The following is a 21,254-nucleotide window of genomic DNA, read 5'->3' on the forward strand; positions in this document are numbered from 1 at the left end:
TTGAAAAAAACCTAAAATTAATTTTTAAAATGAAGGGCTCTTCCAGATTGAGGAGAGATCTTTGGTGCTTCACTAGAGGGTAGATTATTCTTAGATAGTTTAAAGCTATTTATAGTTTTGCTATCACCAAAATAGTACATAGAGATTACAACTTCAATGACTTTGTGTCCTAGAATACCAAGAGCCACTTCCTATCCATCTTTACCTTATGTTACTCAGTATTTACCCTAAGTGGATGGACAGAGAGTTTCACTGATTGATATTAGAGAGATCCTTGCCTAACAGCAATGAAGAAACTGTCTTCCTGGTCAGCTAAGTTTAAAGTTCTCTTCCAGAGTATAGGAAGTGAGCATGAGCAGTTCTTGTTTTTGCCCCTTCTTGATGGTCTTGTATGTTTCCTCATTTGTAAATATTCCTCTTTAGGTCTGGCATTTCACAATTCATTTTCCTGAGCTATTATACCTTGACAGTCTGTCTATGTGAACATTTTCAAGGAGAATATAAAATTTAGTACTTGAATGTAAATTATGTACATTTTGGAGTCATTAGACTTTTCTTTCTGCTGTGTTGTGAATATGAAGGTAGGAGGGACATGTGGGGTATGTATGTACATGTGGAAGCCTGAGGTCAACATTGAACATCTTTCTTTATTACTCTCTACCTTAGTTTTTGAATACAGTCTCTCACTGACCCTGAGGGTGACCTTTTCAGCGGAATTGACTGGCTAGCAAGTCCCTAGAATCTTCCTTCATTGTGCTCCCTCCTCTCCTAGAACGCTGGGATTGCTGGCACACATCACCATGTCAGGCTTTTGCTTGGGCGCTGGAGATCTAGACTCAGTTCCTATGCTTGCATAGAAATCCTTTTACTCACTGAGACATCTTTCTACTTTTAAAAACATGAACTATGATGTTCAGGATACGGGCATTAAGTAACTATGACCTGACTCTTCCCTAATAATTTATCAATATATTTTCTTCTAAGATATCTACGGAAGCTAGTGAGTGCCGACAAATTGAGACTCTGGAAAATTTGGATCTGGACTTTGATGGTGATGTCACAGAACTTGAAACCTTTGGAGTAACTACTACTAGTCCATCCAGATCACCAAGTTCAGAAAGTGACTCCTCTGCACCCATCATGACAAATGTTCACACAGCTCCCAAAGGAGCAGCTGCTCCTGTGGCACCATCTACACCAAACATTGCTAATGATTCTAGAAGTTTATGTCAGATTCTGATGAAACAATTACAGAAGGAGAAACAGCTATTCTCTGGTGTGGAAAGTGGACCTGAAGGATGCAAAAATAAAGATGATCAAGGACTTGAACCATGTGGTGAAGAGGTTCAAAGTGCCACTGCAAAATCTTTAACACAAGATAATGAAGTCCACAGAACTGAGGGAATGTCTAAGGAGAGTGATGTAGGTGTGCTGTGTACCAGTGACGAAAGACAGAGTGTTCAGGGAAAGGCAGACAATCCCAACAAAACAGCTACTGCATCAGAGACAGCTGAAGCTGAGAAAGAGATACCCTGTAGCAGTGATACAGATGAGGACTGCTTAATCATTGATACCGAGAGTAAGAGTTATAGTGATGGAAAGGCAGCTGATCTAGGTTCTAGTCCAAATTCTTCAGCACAGGCTTCTGCGGAAAACCAGACCACTACTGCTGTTTCTGAGGAATCTTGTGTTTTAAAGAAACCTATCAAAAGAGTCTATAAAAAATTTGATCCAGTTGGAGAAATTCTAAAAATGCAGGATGAACTTTTAAAACCAATTTCCAGGAAAGTACCTGAGTTGCCCTTGACTAATTCAGAAGAATCTAAACAGCCATCTGCTTCTGAGCAACCCTCTGCCGCTTCGGATGCCTCCACCTGGACAAAATCCAGTTGGCCCTCTGCCTTTCAGAAGCCTAAAGGACGTGAGTGAATATCAGGAAATTGCCAGTTTGTCTATTTCTCTTCCCTAGCTTTCCTCCCTTCTTTCATACTATTATAACCCATTTTGTAATTTTTGCCTAGTCACTAACATTTTATTTCAGTCTGTTGATCACTGTTTCAGCTTCTACTCTGTTCTCTTTGTATATCTATCCAATTGACTTGTGTGCTGTAACCTGTTTGCCTGGCATGCACCTAGGCTACTAAGCTTATAGAGGGGATCTTGATCATTGGCCTACCCATACATTCTGTCTGCCCTGTAGTGCACTACAGAATGTGTGACAGTGCTTCTCCATCCTCCTGGCCTGGGAACAGCAGGACCTTTTAAGTTCTTCCTTCTTGATGCTTATCACCCTGACACATGTCTTATTCAGTGCTCATGGAGCTATTTTTGAGAAGTAAGAAAACTTTAAAGCTCTGGTTGGCAGTTCTCTGATGTAGTGTCAGTAAGTAAATATGGCCCAAGGTGGAGAATTGACAGTCACAAGAGTTGAGTTGCTATATCCCAGATTACAATGCATAAATGGGCCGAATACTTTTAAATGGTAATGAGAAATGTTTTTAAAGGATTGCCATATGAACTTCAAGACTATGTGGAAGATACATCAGAATATATAGCTCCTCAAGAAGGAAACTTTGTCTACAAGTTGTTCAGCCTACAAGACCTGTTGTTACTTGTGCGGTGCAGCGTCCAGAGGGTAGAGACCAGACCACGCTCCAAAAAAAGGAAGAAGATCAGAAGAGTAAGTTATCTGAGATTTGTGATATGATAGTGTGAGTAATAATACCAAAGGCTGAGCATGGCATTCTAACAAAGTGTGGTTTTCAATTACTGATCACTCTTACAATATTTCTGGGTAAACTTCTAGCCAGATGTTGAAATCAGTCTTAATATGATATATACACTATTGTCATAGATGCTGGTTATTGCCTTGACTAGTCCATATGAACCCTAGGAAAAATGTCATTTAGATTGACTTGACCAGACTGGCATTCCTGTATGTGTATGACTGCATTTCCTTGTTACCTATGAGCCCTTTCTTTACCTGAGACATTTCTCAACATCTTTTAGAAGCTGAAGTTTTAAGAGTCCTGGAGTTCAGGGCTGCTGGGGTGCCAGGTTCTGCTCTTTCCCCCGTAGCTCCTCTGGGAGTGTGATATAAAGTCTCCTCGGAAAATGACTGAGCTTCTCTTAGATCACTTGACACTCTGCTTATGACTTCTGGAGTCTGGTAAATAAAGAGAAGCATGTTTTGTAATTGGTTGCTAAGAGGTACGGAAGTGTCTGCTAAGGAGTACTAAAGTGTCTTTTATTGTTTCTTAAAAGCATTCTTTTTTTTTTTGAAATTTCCATTTATTAAGAGAGGGTGTGTGTTTGTACACATGTATACATACATGTATGCACATACATGTGTGTATGGAGGTGTGGAGGTCAGAGACAACTTTAGAAAATTGGTTCTTTTTTTCTGCCATGTAGGTCATGAGGCTTGGTGGGAAACAACTGACCCAGTGAGCCATTTCACCAGGCCAAGAGAACTTCTTAAACTGTGTTCTTTTAAAAACTTCTTCATTATTTTCTATGTGCTTTGGTGTTTTTCCTGCATGTCTCTGTGTGTCATGTCTGTGTACCTATTGTCTGGAGATGCCAGAAGAGGGAGTTAGGTCCCTTGGAACTAGAGTTACAGACATTTATGAGCTACCATATTAGTTCTGCAAATCAAACCTAGATCCTAAAGCAGCGAGTGCTCTTAACTGCTGAACAATCTAGCCCCCATTTGTGTGTGTGTGTGTGTGTGTGTGTGTGTGTGTGTGTTAAGTTTTATTTCTATACTTATTTGTGCTCTCATATTTTGTAGGCAACCTCCTTTATTTCACACTCTACCTTGTGAATCCATACCTCTTTGTCTTTTTATTCATGTGTTCAAAATACTGTTGATGCCAATATTTTCTAAGTAAAAATAGCACGGGGAAATTTTGGACACCAGTTTAATTCTTGTTCAACATAACTTGGTAGGATCATTGTCATTTACTCAAAAAGTTAAAATTATAAATATTAAGCTATAATCATCTAGGAGAAAATTATTTATCAAAATGTCAAAACAATTGAACCCCAAAGAATATCTAAATAGAAGTCATATTTTGACTGTCAAACTCGAAGTAAAACTTGAAAGCTTTGCTGGGAATGCTTTCCCCTTGTATATTTTGTTCTCTCTGTGTGGTAGGTCAGCACACAAAGTATAATTCCCGTACTGTAATGTATTCCCCTTGGACTTATGCCCTATGTTTCTCTTTTTCTGAAATGTTAGCAACACAGAAACTTAGTAAAGAGATGAGAAAACGTTATGGTTTTGGAGGCTAGGAGTCTTTGTAAGGAATCCATACTAGTTTGAAAAACTTTAAAATAAAAAGAATGTATCTTTGCAGTACTCCATGAGAACCATCTTGTTTAGACAAGGTTTTCAGGTTTGCAAATCTTAACTCCTGGTGTTCAAGGATATCATCTCTGATTTCTTTCCCCTTAGCTCTGCAGTTTTGTGTTGTTGATATGCTCCTCAATAAAACTCTGATTAATAATAATCCCAGCACTGGGGAAACTGAGGCAGGAGGATTGTCAGCAGTTGAGGCCAGCTACTCAACATAATAAGTTTCAGGCCATCCTGTATGTAGTCTTGGCTACAGAGTAATAAGTTCCTGTCTCAAAAAAAGCAAATGGAAAAAAAAAAAAAAAAAAGAAAGCAAAGTAAGCCGGCAACACCTGTGCTTATTAGTAAACGCTCCTGTTTGAAGAGAACTTTAAGAGCAGCCAGCTTGAGAGAACAGAAGTGAAGAGGCTGATGTGGACCAAGGCAGAACTGAAGCTTACAGGTTCTATGTAGAACTGTGAATTCTTAACCACTAAGTAGCTACTAGCTCTTGACTGTCAACTAACCACATATCCTGGGTGCTGTATTTTAAAATGGTTAACAGTTTCAGATACAGTTATTGAAATTTTAAGTTGGCATCCTAAGTCCTAAGGGGGAAAAAGGCTGCTTAAAAGTGCAATATGTTAGGAAGAATAGAAGTTACTCAATGGTACTGAGAAGACTAGATGTAAGCTGTTTGGGTGGACATAGGGTTAAGAGGTTTATGTAAAAACTGGCAAACAGATGCAAGAAAAGCTTTCCCCTGGGCAGCTCAGACTACAGCCACCTTTCTGGAGAAATGGGAAACTTTTATATCACAAATCTTGATGCAAATTATGATTTGCACTTCAGTTGTAGATACAAAGGAGAGAAAATGTTCAGGCCCTTCCCCTGATTTCCTGGAGATGGCAGTAGAATGCACTCAGAAATAAAGTCAGATTTAAGACTTGGTTATATATCAGAAACACACTGCCCTCAAATACACACACACACGCACACACTGTGTAAATATATAGATGTAGATAGAAGACAGACATGTAGGTAGATAGATACCTGTATCTTGAAGATTATTTTGTGTGTAAGTGATGTTATAATCCTGAGGATCCAGAAAGATAATCATCTTTGCTTTGCATCACCATCTGTTCTTTTCCATTTTCTCATAATCACCATGTCATTGAACACATTCCTTAGCTCTCTAACATGAGGCTTGAGGCTTTTGTTTTAGTTTTGATTTATTGTATGTATGTAAATGGCATATGGGCACTTGTGTGCCACAGAGCATGTGGAGATCAAAGGACAACTTGCTTGAGTCTGTTCTCTCCTTCTATACTTCATGTGGATTTAGATTGTTAGGTTTTTCAGCAGTTTATCTGCTGAGCTATCTCAGTGGCCCAAATTTCTCAACATTTTGGAGATGAAATAGAAAATGGAAATTTTATCTCCAGCTTCTATTTGCTTTAAAGTTAGGATGACTAATCATATTTATTACTTGCTAAGAAATTATCATATGATACAATGATATTAATCCAATCACAATTTTTTTTATTGATAAGCCACTTTGTGGTCCTTACTGCATGTAAACTATGGTCCTTAGAACCACAACTTCTAAAAAATGCAAAACCTTAGGCACCACCTAAGTCTACATTTTAGCAGAGTCACTGGGTTATTGCATGCATTGCATTATATACAGTATTACCTTTAGGAGTTACTACTTCAACATCTTACAGAAATCAGTAGTCACACAAACATACCATTCTATGTGCTGATGGCTGAATTGCTGTGTTTGGATTTTTCTTAGCATCACTGGTGTGCAAAAGACACTACACCTTGTTAGGAAAGCCAGAAACTAAGAAGCAGTGATTAAGTGTCTTTAGATCTGTGAAAGACAGTACCTTATTTTAATTTTAAAGTGCTAACTAGCCAAGTCACTTGAATGGGTACTATGAACCTTGTTTCTTTCATAGCAGAGAATGGAAAATCCTGTTGAGAGTAGAATTTTCAGGCTGGGAGTGTATCATGTCTCAATAGTAGAGCACTTGTGTAGCGTGCGTGTGACCTTGGGTTTAATGTCCAGCACCATCAGAAAGAATTAAGTTGTCACTGGCAGAGAACACAGCTGCTACAGTATTCTGCAAGAAGATGCTTGTGTTGTACATCCTCCCTTAGACCAGTAATGGGCATAGTCATCTTGCTCCATCTGCTTGACATCCTGACCAGTAAGTTTAAATGGATTTGTCACATGCTTAGTAATTCGAATAAAGCATTTTGTGTTGTAAAGATAGTAACATCCACAGTTGTTCTTAGAGGTTATTAATGCTCATTCTTAGAAAACCAGCTGCTCAGGGAATTTGAGTGGCTGATGTCTCTTTTCTTTAGAGAATTATTAGTATATGTTAGTTGTTGTATTTACTAGGCTCTGTCCCAAAGAATCTGCTGTGAATCATATTCCCTGGCAGGGAGTATGCCTGTTTATGTTGGAGATGAGGGTGATGGTGAGTGATCCCTTATCCTTCCTCTGCTTCCTGAATCTATCCCTTGGAGGCACATATGTCCGTATCTTTCTTCCCAGATCCTACACTATGCAAAATAAATTAAATTAAATTTCCTGCAAACATTCAAAAGTTAATGGCTGTATAGGCAAATGTATTTTCTTTGGAAAGCAAATTTTGTTTTTGTTTGGGTTTTGATTCATTGTATGTATGATTTGTGGGCACGTGTGTACCAGGGAATGTGTATGGAGATTAGATCTAGAGCTTTGACAAAATGCAATTTTGCATTGCAGCAATTTCCAGTTTACGTGCTACCAAAAGTAGAGTATCAAGGTTGTTATGGAGTTGAAGCTCTGACTGAAAGCGAGCTCTGTCGCTTCTGGACTGAAAGTTTATTGCATTCCAACTGCTCGTTTTATGTTGGTGAGTCTATAGGAGTCCTCTTCCCCATGTAATCCCTTTAAGTACTTACCTTTAAATTCAGTTGTGCACACTTCACTTTGTACTTCTTTGTTTTCCATTCTCTGCCTATGTCGACTCTGTAGTTAAACAGTGACAGAGAGTATTGGTGAGCTAGTAAACTAATTAACATATATTGTGTAATTTTCTTACAATTGTAATGACATTGTCTTAGAAATCTCATCTTGAAACAGCATTTGACTTTATTTTGGTTTTGAAGTTTTGAGCATAAGGAAATTAGCAGGACTTTGAAAGATGTTGCCAGGGCTCTTGTATAGTTAGTGTGTGTCACATGATAAGTTATTAGCTCTCATCGTTCGTTCTGTTCCTTCACATTGGAATGTTACACACTGAATATCTCTGTCATCTCATGTCTTATCTCCGCGCCAGCACAAGGTGATATTGATCCATCTGCCCTGCCAGCCCCCCGTCTCCCTGAGTCTTCTGACCTCTAAAGGTTCTTTCACTTGCCCTTTGTAACTTCCTACACCATCGCTCTTTCTCAGGCCATCACTGTTTCCCATTAGACCGTAAGTAGTTTAAAGTTGGAGCCTGGTAGAGCCTTGTATTCCTTGTCCAGAGCCTAGGCATGATGCCCTGTGGATAGCGAGTGCTATGTGTTTTTCTTGCCTGCTCTAGAAACTGATTATTTATTTGAAAAGTTGCCCCCATTCTGAGTAATCAATATTTTGGGGGAGTTCTTACTGTTTTTTATGTAGCATCTGGATGGCCTCATATTTCCAATTCTGCCTTAGCTTCCCAAGTCCTGAAATGAGTTCCATGCTGCCATACCTGGCTAATGTTTTAGCACTGGTCCTAGAGTGTCTGATTGGTCCAGAGTGGGTTCTGGGTCTTCATGTTTCTAACCCGATCTCAGCTAATAATGCTGCTAATCTAGATTCCAGTGTCTCTTGTACCTTAAAAACCTTGAGTTGCTCCTTTAAGAAAATGTGTGGTTTCATCACAGCTTCTTCATCTGTGTCCAGTGTTAGAATGTTTATCAAATCTATAGAGGTGCCATTCAGTCAGTCCTCACTTTACACAGTCCTTATAAGCACAACCTTTGGTTATGGCAGTATATTAAGAGTAGAGGTTGCATCTAAACCTCACATCCGGCTTCTCAGTCCACTAATTATGAAGTAGATTACAGACACACATGATGAGTGACCACCTACATCCCTTCTTTCAGTCTGTGAAAGAGGTTGCTGTGTACTTCTTACCAGTTCATGTACAGAAATCCTATGTGTAGTGTGGCACTTCCTTGTCTCCCAGAGATCAACCATTTGAGAATTTATGAAAATCGATAATAAAGGAATTAGCTAGCAAAGATTAGCTAGCAAAGAGGGAAAACACAAAAGGTAATAGTGCTAGAAGTAAATTATACTCAAACTTGCGTGGAGCTGACTCAGTGTTAACACGACCACTGCTCAGACTCACCGCCATGGAGACTTGGTGGCAGGCTCACTACCTAATGACGTAAACAAGAGCAGTGCTGGGACACGAAAGACAAGGTAATACCAGTGTAGGCTTTAACTGAAGGGACTTGTGGGTGGAGGATGGGAGTTGATCCTAACTTAGATGGGAGTTTGACAGTTGCACGGTGAGGAAAGATGCTCCTCTATCAGGAGCTGTCTAAGAAGGCAGTGAGCCCTGTTCACACCACTCTTGGTAAGACTCTTTGAAAATATAAAATCATGCTGTTTTTGATGTTTTAAATTGCAGTGTATTAAATGCATCCTTTTTAAAATTTTATTCCTGTAAATACAATTAATGGAGAATTTGTTTTGGTAAAACATGTAAAAATAATGAAATAATTGTAAATTTTCTCATTTATTACCAAAATACATGATTTTTGCTTGTATGATTGTTTTTACAAACTTATACTGCATTTAAAGCTAGGAATACCTATATGCATTATGTGTAAATGATTCACAACCATATAGGCTTCATTTCTGCTATCTAAAGCAATGCCTCCCAAGTGTAACTCATCTTAAAGTATGATCTAAAAGAGATTGGTTGTTACTGAAGGGCAGTAGTCAGAGCTTTCAGCTTCTCAAATCTGGCTCAAGTACCCCAAAAGCTGAGGAGACAAGTACCTCGGGCTCTAATAGAGCTCACATGAACCCTCGGGTTAGATAGAAAGCTCTGCTGTTGAGAGCTGCAGCTTCCTTGAGGAAGAAGGCCTTGATAGCACTTAGTACAGGATTCCCTGTCTAGTTAGTTCTTTGATAGACTGCATTTGCTGGATGTTATACTACATACTTTTATTATTGAATTTTTTAAAGGTAAGTTCTATTAGTATCAGGTTTATTTATTAAATATCCAAAAATACATTATTGCATTTAATATCCTCTTTTTATAGCTTTTAAACCATTAAAATGTGTCTTTATTATTAGGAATGTCACATATAATGAGCATTAGAAATGGAGAGGTGAAACTTAAGTTGGCAAAGAAATAATAAATGACTGTGGGAACAAACAGATATGTTGTCTTGGTGGGAAGACTTCTGGTAAAAATGTTTCTAATTAACTTCTTTGATCATAAAGCAAATGAGATTAAAGTAGGCTAGATATGGAAAGGAGGTAATAAACTATATGCAATTTTTGTAGTCCTAATGACTGATACCTACTTTCTAAGTAATTTGTTTTGACAATAAAATATTAGGAGTTAAAAATATAAGTAAAATCTAAAACATAAAAGTATAAATAAATCTAAAGCATTATTTCTCGAATTGGTGGGTGTTACTCCTTTTTAAAGATTTATTCACTGATTTCATGTTTATGAGTACATTGTCTTCATGCACACCAAAAGATAATGTGAGCCACCGTGTGGGTGCTGGGAATTAAACTCAGCACCTCTGAAAGAGCAGTCAGTGCTCTTAACCACTGAGCCTTCTCTCTAGCCCCTGGATGTTACTCTTACACAGTGATGTTTTTAACCTTCAGACGATAGTAATAGCAAGACAATAAGACTTTGAATAGATTGCTTTACCCACAAAGATGATTGCTTTACTAAAAAATAAGCTATATTTTTATAATAAGTTTCATAATGATGTGTCTTTGATACTTATGGAACATACCCAGTACATAGCTTTGGTTTTTAATTGCTTGTTTACATGGTGAACATGTGTGTCTCTTTACAACTTCATGAAGATGCAGTGTAGTGAGAGCCAGAAGTTCCAATATCTGAGCAGGGTTTCCTCTTCAACCAGAGGTTTGGGGTATCATTCTCCTTGGGGTATATGAACATGTGCCGATTTTTTTATATTTAACAAATATTTTACCATGAAACATGCCATAATCTGTATATCATTTTAAATTCAGGTTTACTTGATACCCAGTGAAATATATCTCTTCTTTTAAATACAGAGTCCTTTATAGTTGAACATCTTTATATAGAGAGACCTAGTTAACTTGTTTTTTGTTTTATTTTATAACAACAATGACTTGGGTTTCTTTAAGTTTTATATTTTCTTTTAGGGCATATTGATGCATTTACTTCAAAGCTTTTCATGCTAGAAGAAATCACCTCAGAAGAATTAAAAGAAAAACTTGCAGCACTCAAGTAAGGAAGTGCTTTGTGGTGGGCATTGCAAAGACTAAACTCATGTAATGTGATTGTGGTTCTTCCTTTACCTCTAAGTAGTGATGATGTTTGATTACTCTTTAGATCTTGAGGTCCCCTAACCCAGTTTACTTTGTTTCCATCTGCAAAGAAACATACTGCTAGCAAAACCAGTCTTTCCACTTCTTACTAAGGAGGCTAGAGCCAGAGAGTGTGTTGTAAAGTGCAGGGAAACATACATTTTAGCACTGTCTGGAGAAGGGGAGGATGAGACGGCCACAGACTGTCAGCCCTCAGAATTGTGTGACTGACTTCTGAAATTTCTCCTTTCTACCAAATGTTAATCAGAAGTAAGTTACTCGGAACTCTGGGTGCGTCATTGTGAGGGAAAAGCGTATGCAGATGATCTCATTTTATCATACAAGCAGGAAAGGCTATGGTGGTAGCATCATGGCCATTTCATCTACAGAGAAGCTGGGACTGAGAGTGGTTCATTCCAACAGTGCTAAAGTCACCACTGTTAACTGGGAAGCTCCACTTGACTTGACCCAGATTTGTGAAGGAACAGTCACACTTGAACCCTGCTTACACAAGAGTCCACTCTCTAAGAATTGCTTTGTATATGTGCAGAGAAAAGTCTTTGAGTACATTACTGACTAACCCCTTGCCTCACTCTTCTCAGTGAAAAAATTTTAAAGAGAAATAATAGTGGGAATAAGTTTGTATGTAGATGAGGCACCAGATAGTTAAAATGCTATGTTTACTTTCCCTTTGGCTGGTCTGATCCACTCTCTTTGTCACCACACATGACTAAAGTCAGGGTTTTTGGCAGCTGGTTACAACTGTTTTATATTTTTTCTTTTATTTGGATATTTTTAAAGTATATGATTATAACTGCTTTAGCACAAAACACTTCATGAACATGAAAGGAAATTAAGGAATTTATGTCTCACCCCAGCATAATCTACTTGCTGGTCCGCGTTTGGCATTAGTGGCCTGCTGCTGCCTTTGGCGGTGAGTAATAGGCCACATGTGTTATCAGTGAGGTTATACTTCCTAGGCTTATTTGTATCAGTTTAATTTCACATCAGTTTCTCTTCTGTTTAACAGGATTTCAAGTTTATTTAACATTCTCCAGCACATTCTAAAGAAATTATGTAGGTAAGTACTTTGGTATTTGCATAGATATTTTGATTTTCTTTGCCAGAAGCTTTGATAATGTGCTGTTAGAAATAGATGAAAAAAAAACTAGAAGTGAAAAGGTATTTTATTAGGGTTGAAAATTAAAAATAGGAGCGAAAGATAACAAGATAGTGTCTGCTGTAAGGAAATTGCAGATGTATTCGTTTTGTTCATGTTTCTCTCTGTCTATGTGTCTCTCATGCACACCACATACATGCGTGCATACACACGGCAGCTTGCTATGTATAGCCCAGTTTGACCTCAAACTGTCAGTCTTCTAAGATACACGAGTTTCATTGATTAGAAACTCAATATTTGAAATGTTATTTATTGTTTCTACCAAATAGTCATTTGCTTCCTTATGTGAAAGTGATGAGAGAGGAAAAAGCCTCCATAGAAACTAAGAATTCTCTGACCTTCTTTGTCAACACTAGTTACTTTCAATTTTAAAAGTTAGTGAAAATGTAGCCCATTATGTTTGTGGGCAACTCTGTATAACAAAATATGATCATCTTCATTTTAATATTGTGGAAAAGAATTGTTCTCTTTGGCTCTTTCACCTAGAGATTGTGTATTCTCAAGAAAACTTAGCCCACTACCCATGTGCCTTTTGTTCTTTATGGTAATCCATTGGATCCTTTGAAACTTTTCAAAAAACAAAGAAACTGTAGTAGATTGGCCATTGTCAATCTTTGTGTTAATAGGATTGTAACTGAGGTTCTGACGTGTGTGCAGACTAAAAAGGCAGATCTGTATTGAGCCCTACTATGTGCAGAACTTTGGACAAACTGATTAGCATCTCACATATTCGTTTATGCCCAATTGGAGTTAATCTCAAAAGCTGTGTAAAAGATTTAATTTGGAAGTGGGTGGTGGGTCGTATAGCAGGTAGCTCGTTAACACAGAAGCCTGCTGTGACTCCTACATTACCCTGCATGTTCCTTGCCTGTTTCTGTCTCTTTCGTGTCTCTGTTCTCTTTCCTATTAGAAACAATGTAAGTATAGATTTAAATGAATGAAAATATATGGTTGGAGTATATCATGGTTTAGAGAATTAGATAGATTTTACAGATTGATAAAATGGTAAAAAGTAAATGGTCAGTTATTTTTGAATTTCAGAGTAAAAACTTTGTTAGTTGTCTGAAGCATATAAAGCAGTTTTAAAGACTTTTGAAATCTTTACTTTTGCTAGTCCCGAAATACTTTCCAGAGTGGCATTCTCTTCCTGTGGCAGCTCAGTTTTGCTCTGTGGGGTTGGGAGAACATGATGAGATTGACACCATAAGCCTGAAAGCTGAATCTCAGTGTTGGATGCAGCTTGCAGGAAGGGTCCTACTTGCTGTCTCATGCAGCAGAAGATTCTTCACTCTTGATCTACAAGACCTCAGACGGAAAAGTGACTAGAACAGCATATAATTTGCATAAGGCACATTGTGACCTTCCTGGCGTACCCTCCAGTCTCTCGGTTCCTTGGGTCCCATTAGATCCCAGTTACCTGTTACCATATCACATCCACCATGGACGAATACCGTGTACTTTTCCACCTAAATCACTACACCCTGCAGCACAACCAAAGGTAAGATCTGTTTACAGTTTGATATTCTACTCTCTATTTGCTGTATGTGTGCACACATGAGGTAGTTCTGCCCAAAGCAAACTTGTACCTTCTTAGTTACTATTTATGTATATCCTCTTCCGTTAAACAGTTGAGACAATTTGCAAAAGAGTCCATATAATAAAATTATGATGTAATTAAAAATTGATTAGTAAGATAAATGCTTAAAAGCAGGTATTGGTAATTAGTGAGTAAAGTGGATTATTAAGAATACAGTAAAAATATTAGGAGCTAAGTTATATTATGCTAAGAATTTCATAACAGGGTTTATTGAATTATTATTAATGTTACATGCATTATAAAAACCCTTCTACAAATATCAGTCGAGTAAACTTTTTAACCTAGCGTTTGAAAACGCAGCTGCAGACACTCTCTGCACTGTCCCTTTTTGCCACCCATTCCTTGTCGTGTCACCAGTCCAGTTTAAGCTTAGTCACTGAAAAGACGCTGCTGTCTGCAAATGATTCCAAATGTCCAGTAAGTGCCTTGCCCCACCATGTTGCTAAACACCCTCTAGGCAAATTACGGATTTCTTTCAACATCTTTCTGGTTCCCTGGGAGCTCCTACATACAGCGCTGCCGTAAAGCCCACATAGAGCTCACATGTGTGTCCTGTGAACACTGTCATCTTTTTCCCTTTCTCTGTTCTGTAAATGTCCCCAACTACTTTTGAGAAAATGCTTTCCTACAGTTGCCAAGAACGTTTCATTGTTGATGTTTGTGTTGTTCACGTTGGATGGGGTTGTGTACGCTCTTCAGTTTTCTACCCTGATGTCACCATTGGGAGGATCATTCTATTTACTTGTCAGTATTTTGGTGCCTGCCAAGCAGCCATTCCACCTCATTCCTAGTGAGCTTTCACAAGAAAACTGGTTGAGAAAATGGGAGCATGGAGAAAGTTAGTTAACACTGTATTTATCTTAGGCTTTGGTGATTGTTTTTAATTTATAAATACTCTAACTAGTGATTTTTATAATCTAAGGAAATTTCTTAAGTAACTTAAAAATAATAATTGAAAAAATGTTTTTGAAAACCTATATTCTAAAAAGACAGTTTTCTTTTAATTTAGAAACACTAATTATAGTCTGCCAACTATAACATATAATTCTGCATGGGGGTATTTTATTCCTTTTTGGTGAAAATGAGCAGTTTAATATCTTAGAACTGAACAACTTTAAGTTGAAGAGAACTTTTTCTTTGTTTGTTTTTAAGATAGGGTTTCTCTGTGTAGCCCTGGCTGTCCTGGAACTCACTCTTTAGACCAGGCTGCCTCGAACTCAAAGAGATCTGCCTGCCTCTTCCCCCCGAATGAAGAAAACACATTTATACAAGGTGTTTTTAAAAGAAGTGAGTGGGGCTGGAGAGATGGCTCAGCAGTTAAGAGCACTGACTGCTCTTCCAGAGGTGCTGAGTTCAATTCTCAGCAACCACATGGTGGCTCACAACCATATGTAATGAGATCTGATGCCCTCTTCTGGTGTGTCTGATGAAAACTACAGTGTACTCATGTGTATGTATGTGAGTGTGTGTATATAATAAAATTTAAAAAATAAGTGAGTGTACAGGCTAACAATAAATATTGAATGCTCATTATACCTTAGATTTTCTTGGAAGATTTAACTTTTTCAGTAGAGTGGTCAAATATACTGCAGTATAACAAGAAAATTCTGTTAGACACGGAGAAATTCTGTGTACTGAGTTGTGAACACATAAATATACACTCTAACTATTCAGTCATGTGTATTACTGGGCAGTGTCCTGCACAGGGACAGATGCTTTTGAGATTTTCAGGGACCAGACTGTGGCATAGCCCAGCACTGGGGACATAGACAGTTAGATCACTGTTGTTCCCTTGGTGTGCTTTGAAAGTTAGCAGAACCCCTTCCACCACAGCCAGCCTAGAGGAAACTCGTGTGTGTTCCCTGGACACCCTGTTTTGTTCTTTCTCTGTTATGCCCAGTGAGTGTCCTAAAGTCCTTTTAAGAAATAGCTTTTTCTACAAATACTGAGGACTTTTTAATTGTTGATTTTGTTGTTGTTGGGTGTTGGTGTTCATATTGCATAGGGTTGTGTATCCTGTGCAGTTCTCCCTCATGTCACCTCCCTGCCTTCCTAGCCGGGCCATAGAAACAGGACTTTAATAAACTCTCAGCACCTGTAGAGTTCCAGTCTTAGCATGTATGTAGAAAGATCAGAGCTTTCTGAAAACTGGGAACTCAGAACCTGTGTAAAGTACTTACTTGTCTGCATCCCTTTCTGGTGTAGCCTTGCCTTAGTGTGACTGTCCATCTCTACTGTTCTCGGATCAGGTCTGCAGCCCTGAACTGTGAAGCATATACCAGTAGACCTGCATCTGCCTTCTACACCAAGCAAGATTTGTACTGCAGAGCTCCCCTTTCACCACTATAACAGACGTTTACTGAACACACTGTTTTTTGGAATGTTTGCCTTCCTCAAAAACCCAATTAGTGAGATTCAGGAAAAATGTCTGCTGAGTAGGCAAGTGACAGGCATCTGACAACCAGCACTTGCCAGTCCATCCTATTGCTAGACATGAGCATCAGAGACTGACAGACACACTGGCTGACCAAAGCACTCAAGTTTGCTCCATTTCTAGTCATGTAATTAAAAACAAACCAAAAAAGCTTGGGAAAGAAAATAGAGACACTAGATTTGGGCACATTCTTAGTGAACCTCAATGCTGGCATTTTGTTCATTAGGCTAGACTGGGAGAGAGTGGGGTTGAATGTGTACATCATAATCTTCCCCTCCTGTCTGCGGGACTGGCTGCATGGGATGTACAGAAACACTGCTTGTGGAAATGGTTGCAGGCTATATACGACTTTGGTCCTGTGAGAGGCCTCTAATTGGTCAGGAAAGAAATAGCATTTCCAAGTCTTCTCTTTAGGCAGGACTCTGGTCCTGGGCTGGGTACAAGTTGGAGCAGGTATGAAGAGGAACTGGAGTGCCTGTGCCATCCCCTCTTCCCTACCATGTCTTTTCCTCCCTGTTCTGTTGGCATCCTCTTCCCCCTTCCACCTCCAGTTTTCTCCTTCTCCAGTTTTCCCCTTCTTTCCTTTCATATTTTTTATTCCTTCTTTTTAGACTTTGTCTCTTTTCCCACCTTCTTTCCTTATCTCTTTGCCTTGCGCTCCATCTCGTTTGTCTTTCCATCCCTTTGTATTTCCTCTTCCTGTTCTCACTTTCTCCTTCCTCTCTTTCCCTTCTACAGAATTGCAGTTTTTCAAAAAGATCTGGCCTTTCCTCGATTTCTAATTTCACATCTCAGCATCTTCCAAACATAACAGCAGTTTATAGCTGAGCCCTACTCTAGCTTTTTTCCTCATTGTTACCAGAAGTTTAACGTTTTAAGAACTGGGTCAGATTAAAACTTCTTAAGTTAGTCATGTGGCTGGGACTTAAAAATTTACAAAAGGTCATTTCCAAGTTGAGAGAGTCTCTGGGTAAATGATGCAGAGTAGGTTGTGTGCAGGCAAGTTGTGAATGTATTAAGTTATTCTGCTCTTGCTTCATCTCCTAGGTTGGTGGGACAAGAATGCCTACCCGTAACCACAGGAATCCAGTTTCCATGGAAACCAAAAGCAGTTGCCTGCCTGTTCAGCAAGTTGAAAATGAAGGAGTGGCTCGGAATAAAAGGAAAATAATGTAAGGGCTGGACCATGGAAAATGAAGTTTCAGAAAACTCAGTTATAACAGTGTTTAATGTTGAACTTTAAGGGGAAATGTGCCCAAAAGATGAGCCAGCATGAAGAGTGTTTCCTCTCGCTATCCTGGAGTTCTTACAAAGTGCCTTGGAAACAAACCTACTGACTGCGGGAAGGGCAGTGACAGCGGAAGTTAGTCACCCCTCAGCACTGGTGCATGGAGACTCTAGAATGCTCCATTAGCATGGCAGCAAACTGAATAAGAGAACTATTTTTATAGCATTCTTTTCTAAAGATCATAGGTAAGAAAATCACTTGCTGTTTTAGAAACTGTTATATATTATGTTATCAATTTGATTATATTGCTACTCAGATGAGACTGGCCCAAACAGTTAAATATTGCCAATGTTAGAAACAGCTGTGCGCATTACGTATGACCCATTTTTGTCAGCAGTAAAACTGCTCTTGATGTGTTTGAAAACTTGTTGAAATTCTTTTGTGGGCACTGGAAATGAAAACAAGAAAAATCCTCATCTCTGAAAAGTGGCAGATTAATATTTTCCTGCTAGACACCACCCTTGTGTTTTATAAAAACATACAGCATTCTGTGGTGTGACAGCTTCAGTGACACTATCTCTACTGCTTTTCACAAATTCCATGGAACTATGATGAAGCACTGCCAAAGTGGCATGAGGGTGCGGGCCTTCCGGGGAGACCTGACCTTCCTTCATAGATGTGAAGGTGCCATTACCCCTGGGAGTTTTTTTTCTTTTTCTTTTTTTTTTTGTTATTGTGATTAATTCAGAAAGCAGCATCAGCAGTGGGTGTGGCCAGTGGATTTTCGAGGACAGATAGGTTTACTTTTTGTTACATGTTTTATAAACACTAAACGCATCAGAAATGTGTTTGTAATCTCAGAAATATAAGCTTTGTCATTAGAGGCAATTTTCATGTTGTTTTTTGGTATGTGTGTGTGTGTGTGTGTGTGTGTGTGTGTGTGTTCCATGTTATACCCAAAAATTGGAGTCTAGACAAGTGGCTTATTGCAGAGGACCCAAGTTTGATTCCCAATCATTTGGGTGCCCACAATCATCTGTAACTCTAGTTCCAGGGGATCAGATGACCTATTTTCTGGCCTCTGTGGGCACTGCATGAATGTGATACACTTCTATATATGCAACAAAGCATTCATACACATAAACCTTTCTTAATTTGAAAAAAAAGGAAGACCCAAAACCTCAAAAATAATTTAAGTGAAATTCTTACCTTCTACTATCAACTTTTCTTTTGCAGTGATTTTCTGAGGAGTTGATTGCCTAAATTATTAGTACATACAGATTTTTTTGGGGGGTGGGAGATGGGGTACATAGCCCTGACTATCTTGGAACTCACAGAATCTACCTACCTCTGCTTCCTGAGTGCTGGGATTAAAAGTTTGTATAACACATCTAATGACTGTATTGGTTTTTTTAGTATGAGTACACTGTCACTGTCTTCAGACCACACCAGAAGAGGGCATCCAATCCCATTACAGATGGTTGTGAGTCACGGTGCAGTTGCTGAGAATTGAACTCAAGACCTTTGGAAGAGCAGTCAGTACTTTTAACTGCTTTGCCATCTCTCCAGCCCCCTAGCTGTATAAATTTTAATGTGTCATTTCCTCAGCCTACCATTCTCCTTTTAAAACATTTCACCCTCCCCCTAACTTTTGTGACATATGTACAAAGCCAGAAATGTTTTAGTTGTGACTCATTTGAATTTGAGCCTAGGGCTGTGGCAGTAGAGGATCCCTTGGAAATGAACTCTTTTCCAAAGATGGACAGTGCTGCTGCAGTCTGCCTGTCACAAGCTTCCTCTGTCTCCATGTGACCCTCCAGACAACTCTGACCACGTAGAGCTGGTCTCCCCTCAGCAAAGGCTCAGTACACACACATGTTTAGTGTCTGTTGTTCTATATTGCTACAGATATGAAGGGTCTGTAAGCAAGGCAGTAATTTTGATAATACCATAGCAACATTTTTATTGTTGTTTTATTTATTTTACTTAATCCAAGCTGGAGAGTTAGGTCAATGGTAAAAGCACTCACAATGCCTGTGACCAGAAGCTCTGCCTACATGCATAGGAAGAAAATGAGATATTGCAATACTGTGAACCTAAATGTGGTTAGTTTTTTCTTCTATGTGAAAGTATTTTTATAAATGTCTTAGAAAACAAGTTCAAGCATTTGTAATGATGACGTTATTCACTGGAAAGAAGAAAGAAGTGTGGTTAGGGAAGAACGCATGTTGAAAGTATTTGCTTTAACCATTTCTACTCTGGATTCTGGGTTTGGATACTATGTTAAGTAAGGTTTGGATACTGAGTGTTAAGTTACCTACTACAACATGTTTAAATGACAAATGCTGACTCATAGTGTTAATGAGCTGGAGTCCAGGTGCAGCCCTGCTTATTCCCCCAAGCTCAAGGGCTGCAATTGCAGTCATGCCGTTGAGTGGAGACATCCACTTCCTCCAAGCCAAGGTTCACACAGGTGTATGATGTAGGTAGAAGGCCTCGGTTCTTCTGCTGCTGGCAGTAAACTGTGGACCCTTTTTGCCTGGACTGCTGTGTAGCATTGCCTAAATGTTCTCAGGGCACAGCAGCCTACATCCCCCAGCATTAGCAGCCCCAGAAAGGAGCAGCAGGCAGTGATGGTGTCTTAGAAGTCAAGCACTGATCTCTGCCATATTCTTCTGGTTAGAAATGAGTCACTAGGTCCACAGTCTTGAAAGGAGAGAAGTAGACTATGTAAGTATTTAAATAACATTTATTAATTAAGAATTTCATACAGTATGTTTTGGTCATATTCACTTCCCCTTCTCCAGCTCTTCCTGGATCTACTCCATGTTCCTTCCTACTCAATTTTGGATTATGGCTTGTTTGTTTTGGTTTGTGTTGTCCAGATGCTCTTAGTTCTAAGACCTATCCTAGAGCATGGTCAGCTTACCAAGGGTCACACCCTGAAAGAAAACTGACTCCCTCTGCCAGCAGCTCTAATAGTTGTCAGTGGCATAATAATAGCTTTAGGGATAAGCCTTGGTCCTCGCCTTCCCTCTTCTATGCTGAGGCTTGTCTGGCTGGAGCCTGTGCACGCTATCACAGTCTCTGAAAGTCATGTGTACGTCTGTTCTATTGTGCCTCAGAAGTGCTCTTTCCTTTCTGTTGCCCACCATTCTGGCTCTTAAAATCCTTCTACCCCTTCTCCCATGAAGATCCTGGAGCCTTTGTGGCAAAGGGTGTGATATAGGCATTCCACTTAGGAATGAGCACTCCCTGTTCTCTTGTTCTCTGTACGCTGGCCAGCCGTAGGTCTCTGTTTATGTCCATCTGCTCTAAGAAGTAGCGTCTCTGATGAGGATCAAAAGATGCACTGATCTGTGTCAATAGCAGAAAATTATTATGAGTCTTTTTAATACTACGTTCATTTAGCAAACTAATGGAGGATTCTCTCCTGGGGCCTATGACCTAGCTAGTCACAGTTCTGGCAGATACAGTTCTGTCTCATGGAGTGGGACTTAAAGCCAGTCAGACAGTAGTTGGTTATTTCTATACCATTTGTGCCGCTATTGCACCAGTAGCCATAATGGTAGCCCACAGGTATGAATATTTTTAAGCGGCCATACATGTTATGTACACATTTAGGGGTGTAAAAGAGACCTAGTACATAGGGAAAAAAGAAACTTTTAAAGGAACCATCTCAGCACCTGGAAGGCTAAGGCTAACCTGAGCTACACAACAGGACCCGGGTTCAAAAGTTGTCAGTTACTATCAACACATGAAACTGAGGCACAGGTGACTTATATCTTAAAGACTTGAATTTGAGCTAGAAGGGACATCAATACATATTTCAGAGTCAACTTGTGTTCCATGGTGATTGAAATCGAAGCAAAGGGCAAGACAGA

The 21,254-nt window shown here is 39.1% G+C and overlaps 1 protein-coding gene across 1 annotated transcript in view; it reads left to right on the forward strand.

Annotated features, from left to right (window-relative positions):
- ICE2 (interactor of little elongation complex ELL subunit 2) overlaps positions 1-18,364 on the forward strand; it is a 37,602-nt gene extending 19,238 nt beyond the window's left edge. Inside the window, exons 10-16 of the mRNA XM_080934895.1 lie at positions 985-1,921; positions 2,505-2,680; positions 7,122-7,251; positions 10,767-10,851; positions 11,962-12,012; positions 13,351-13,609; positions 17,190-18,364. Coding sequence (XP_080791021.1) covers positions 985-1,921; positions 2,505-2,680; positions 7,122-7,251; positions 10,767-10,851; positions 11,962-12,012; positions 13,351-13,609; positions 17,190-17,318 — 1,767 coding nt within the window. The 3' untranslated portion in view covers positions 17,319-18,364. The remainder of the gene's footprint in view (positions 1-984; positions 1,922-2,504; positions 2,681-7,121; positions 7,252-10,766; positions 10,852-11,961; positions 12,013-13,350; positions 13,610-17,189) is intronic.
- Positions 18,365-21,254: the final 2,890 nt, after the last annotated feature.

The sequence above is a fragment of the Micromys minutus genome (genome assembly GCF_963924665.1).
Source record: "Micromys minutus genome assembly, chromosome: 21".
NCBI classification, from domain to species: domain Eukaryota; kingdom Metazoa; phylum Chordata; class Mammalia; order Rodentia; family Muridae; genus Micromys; species Micromys minutus.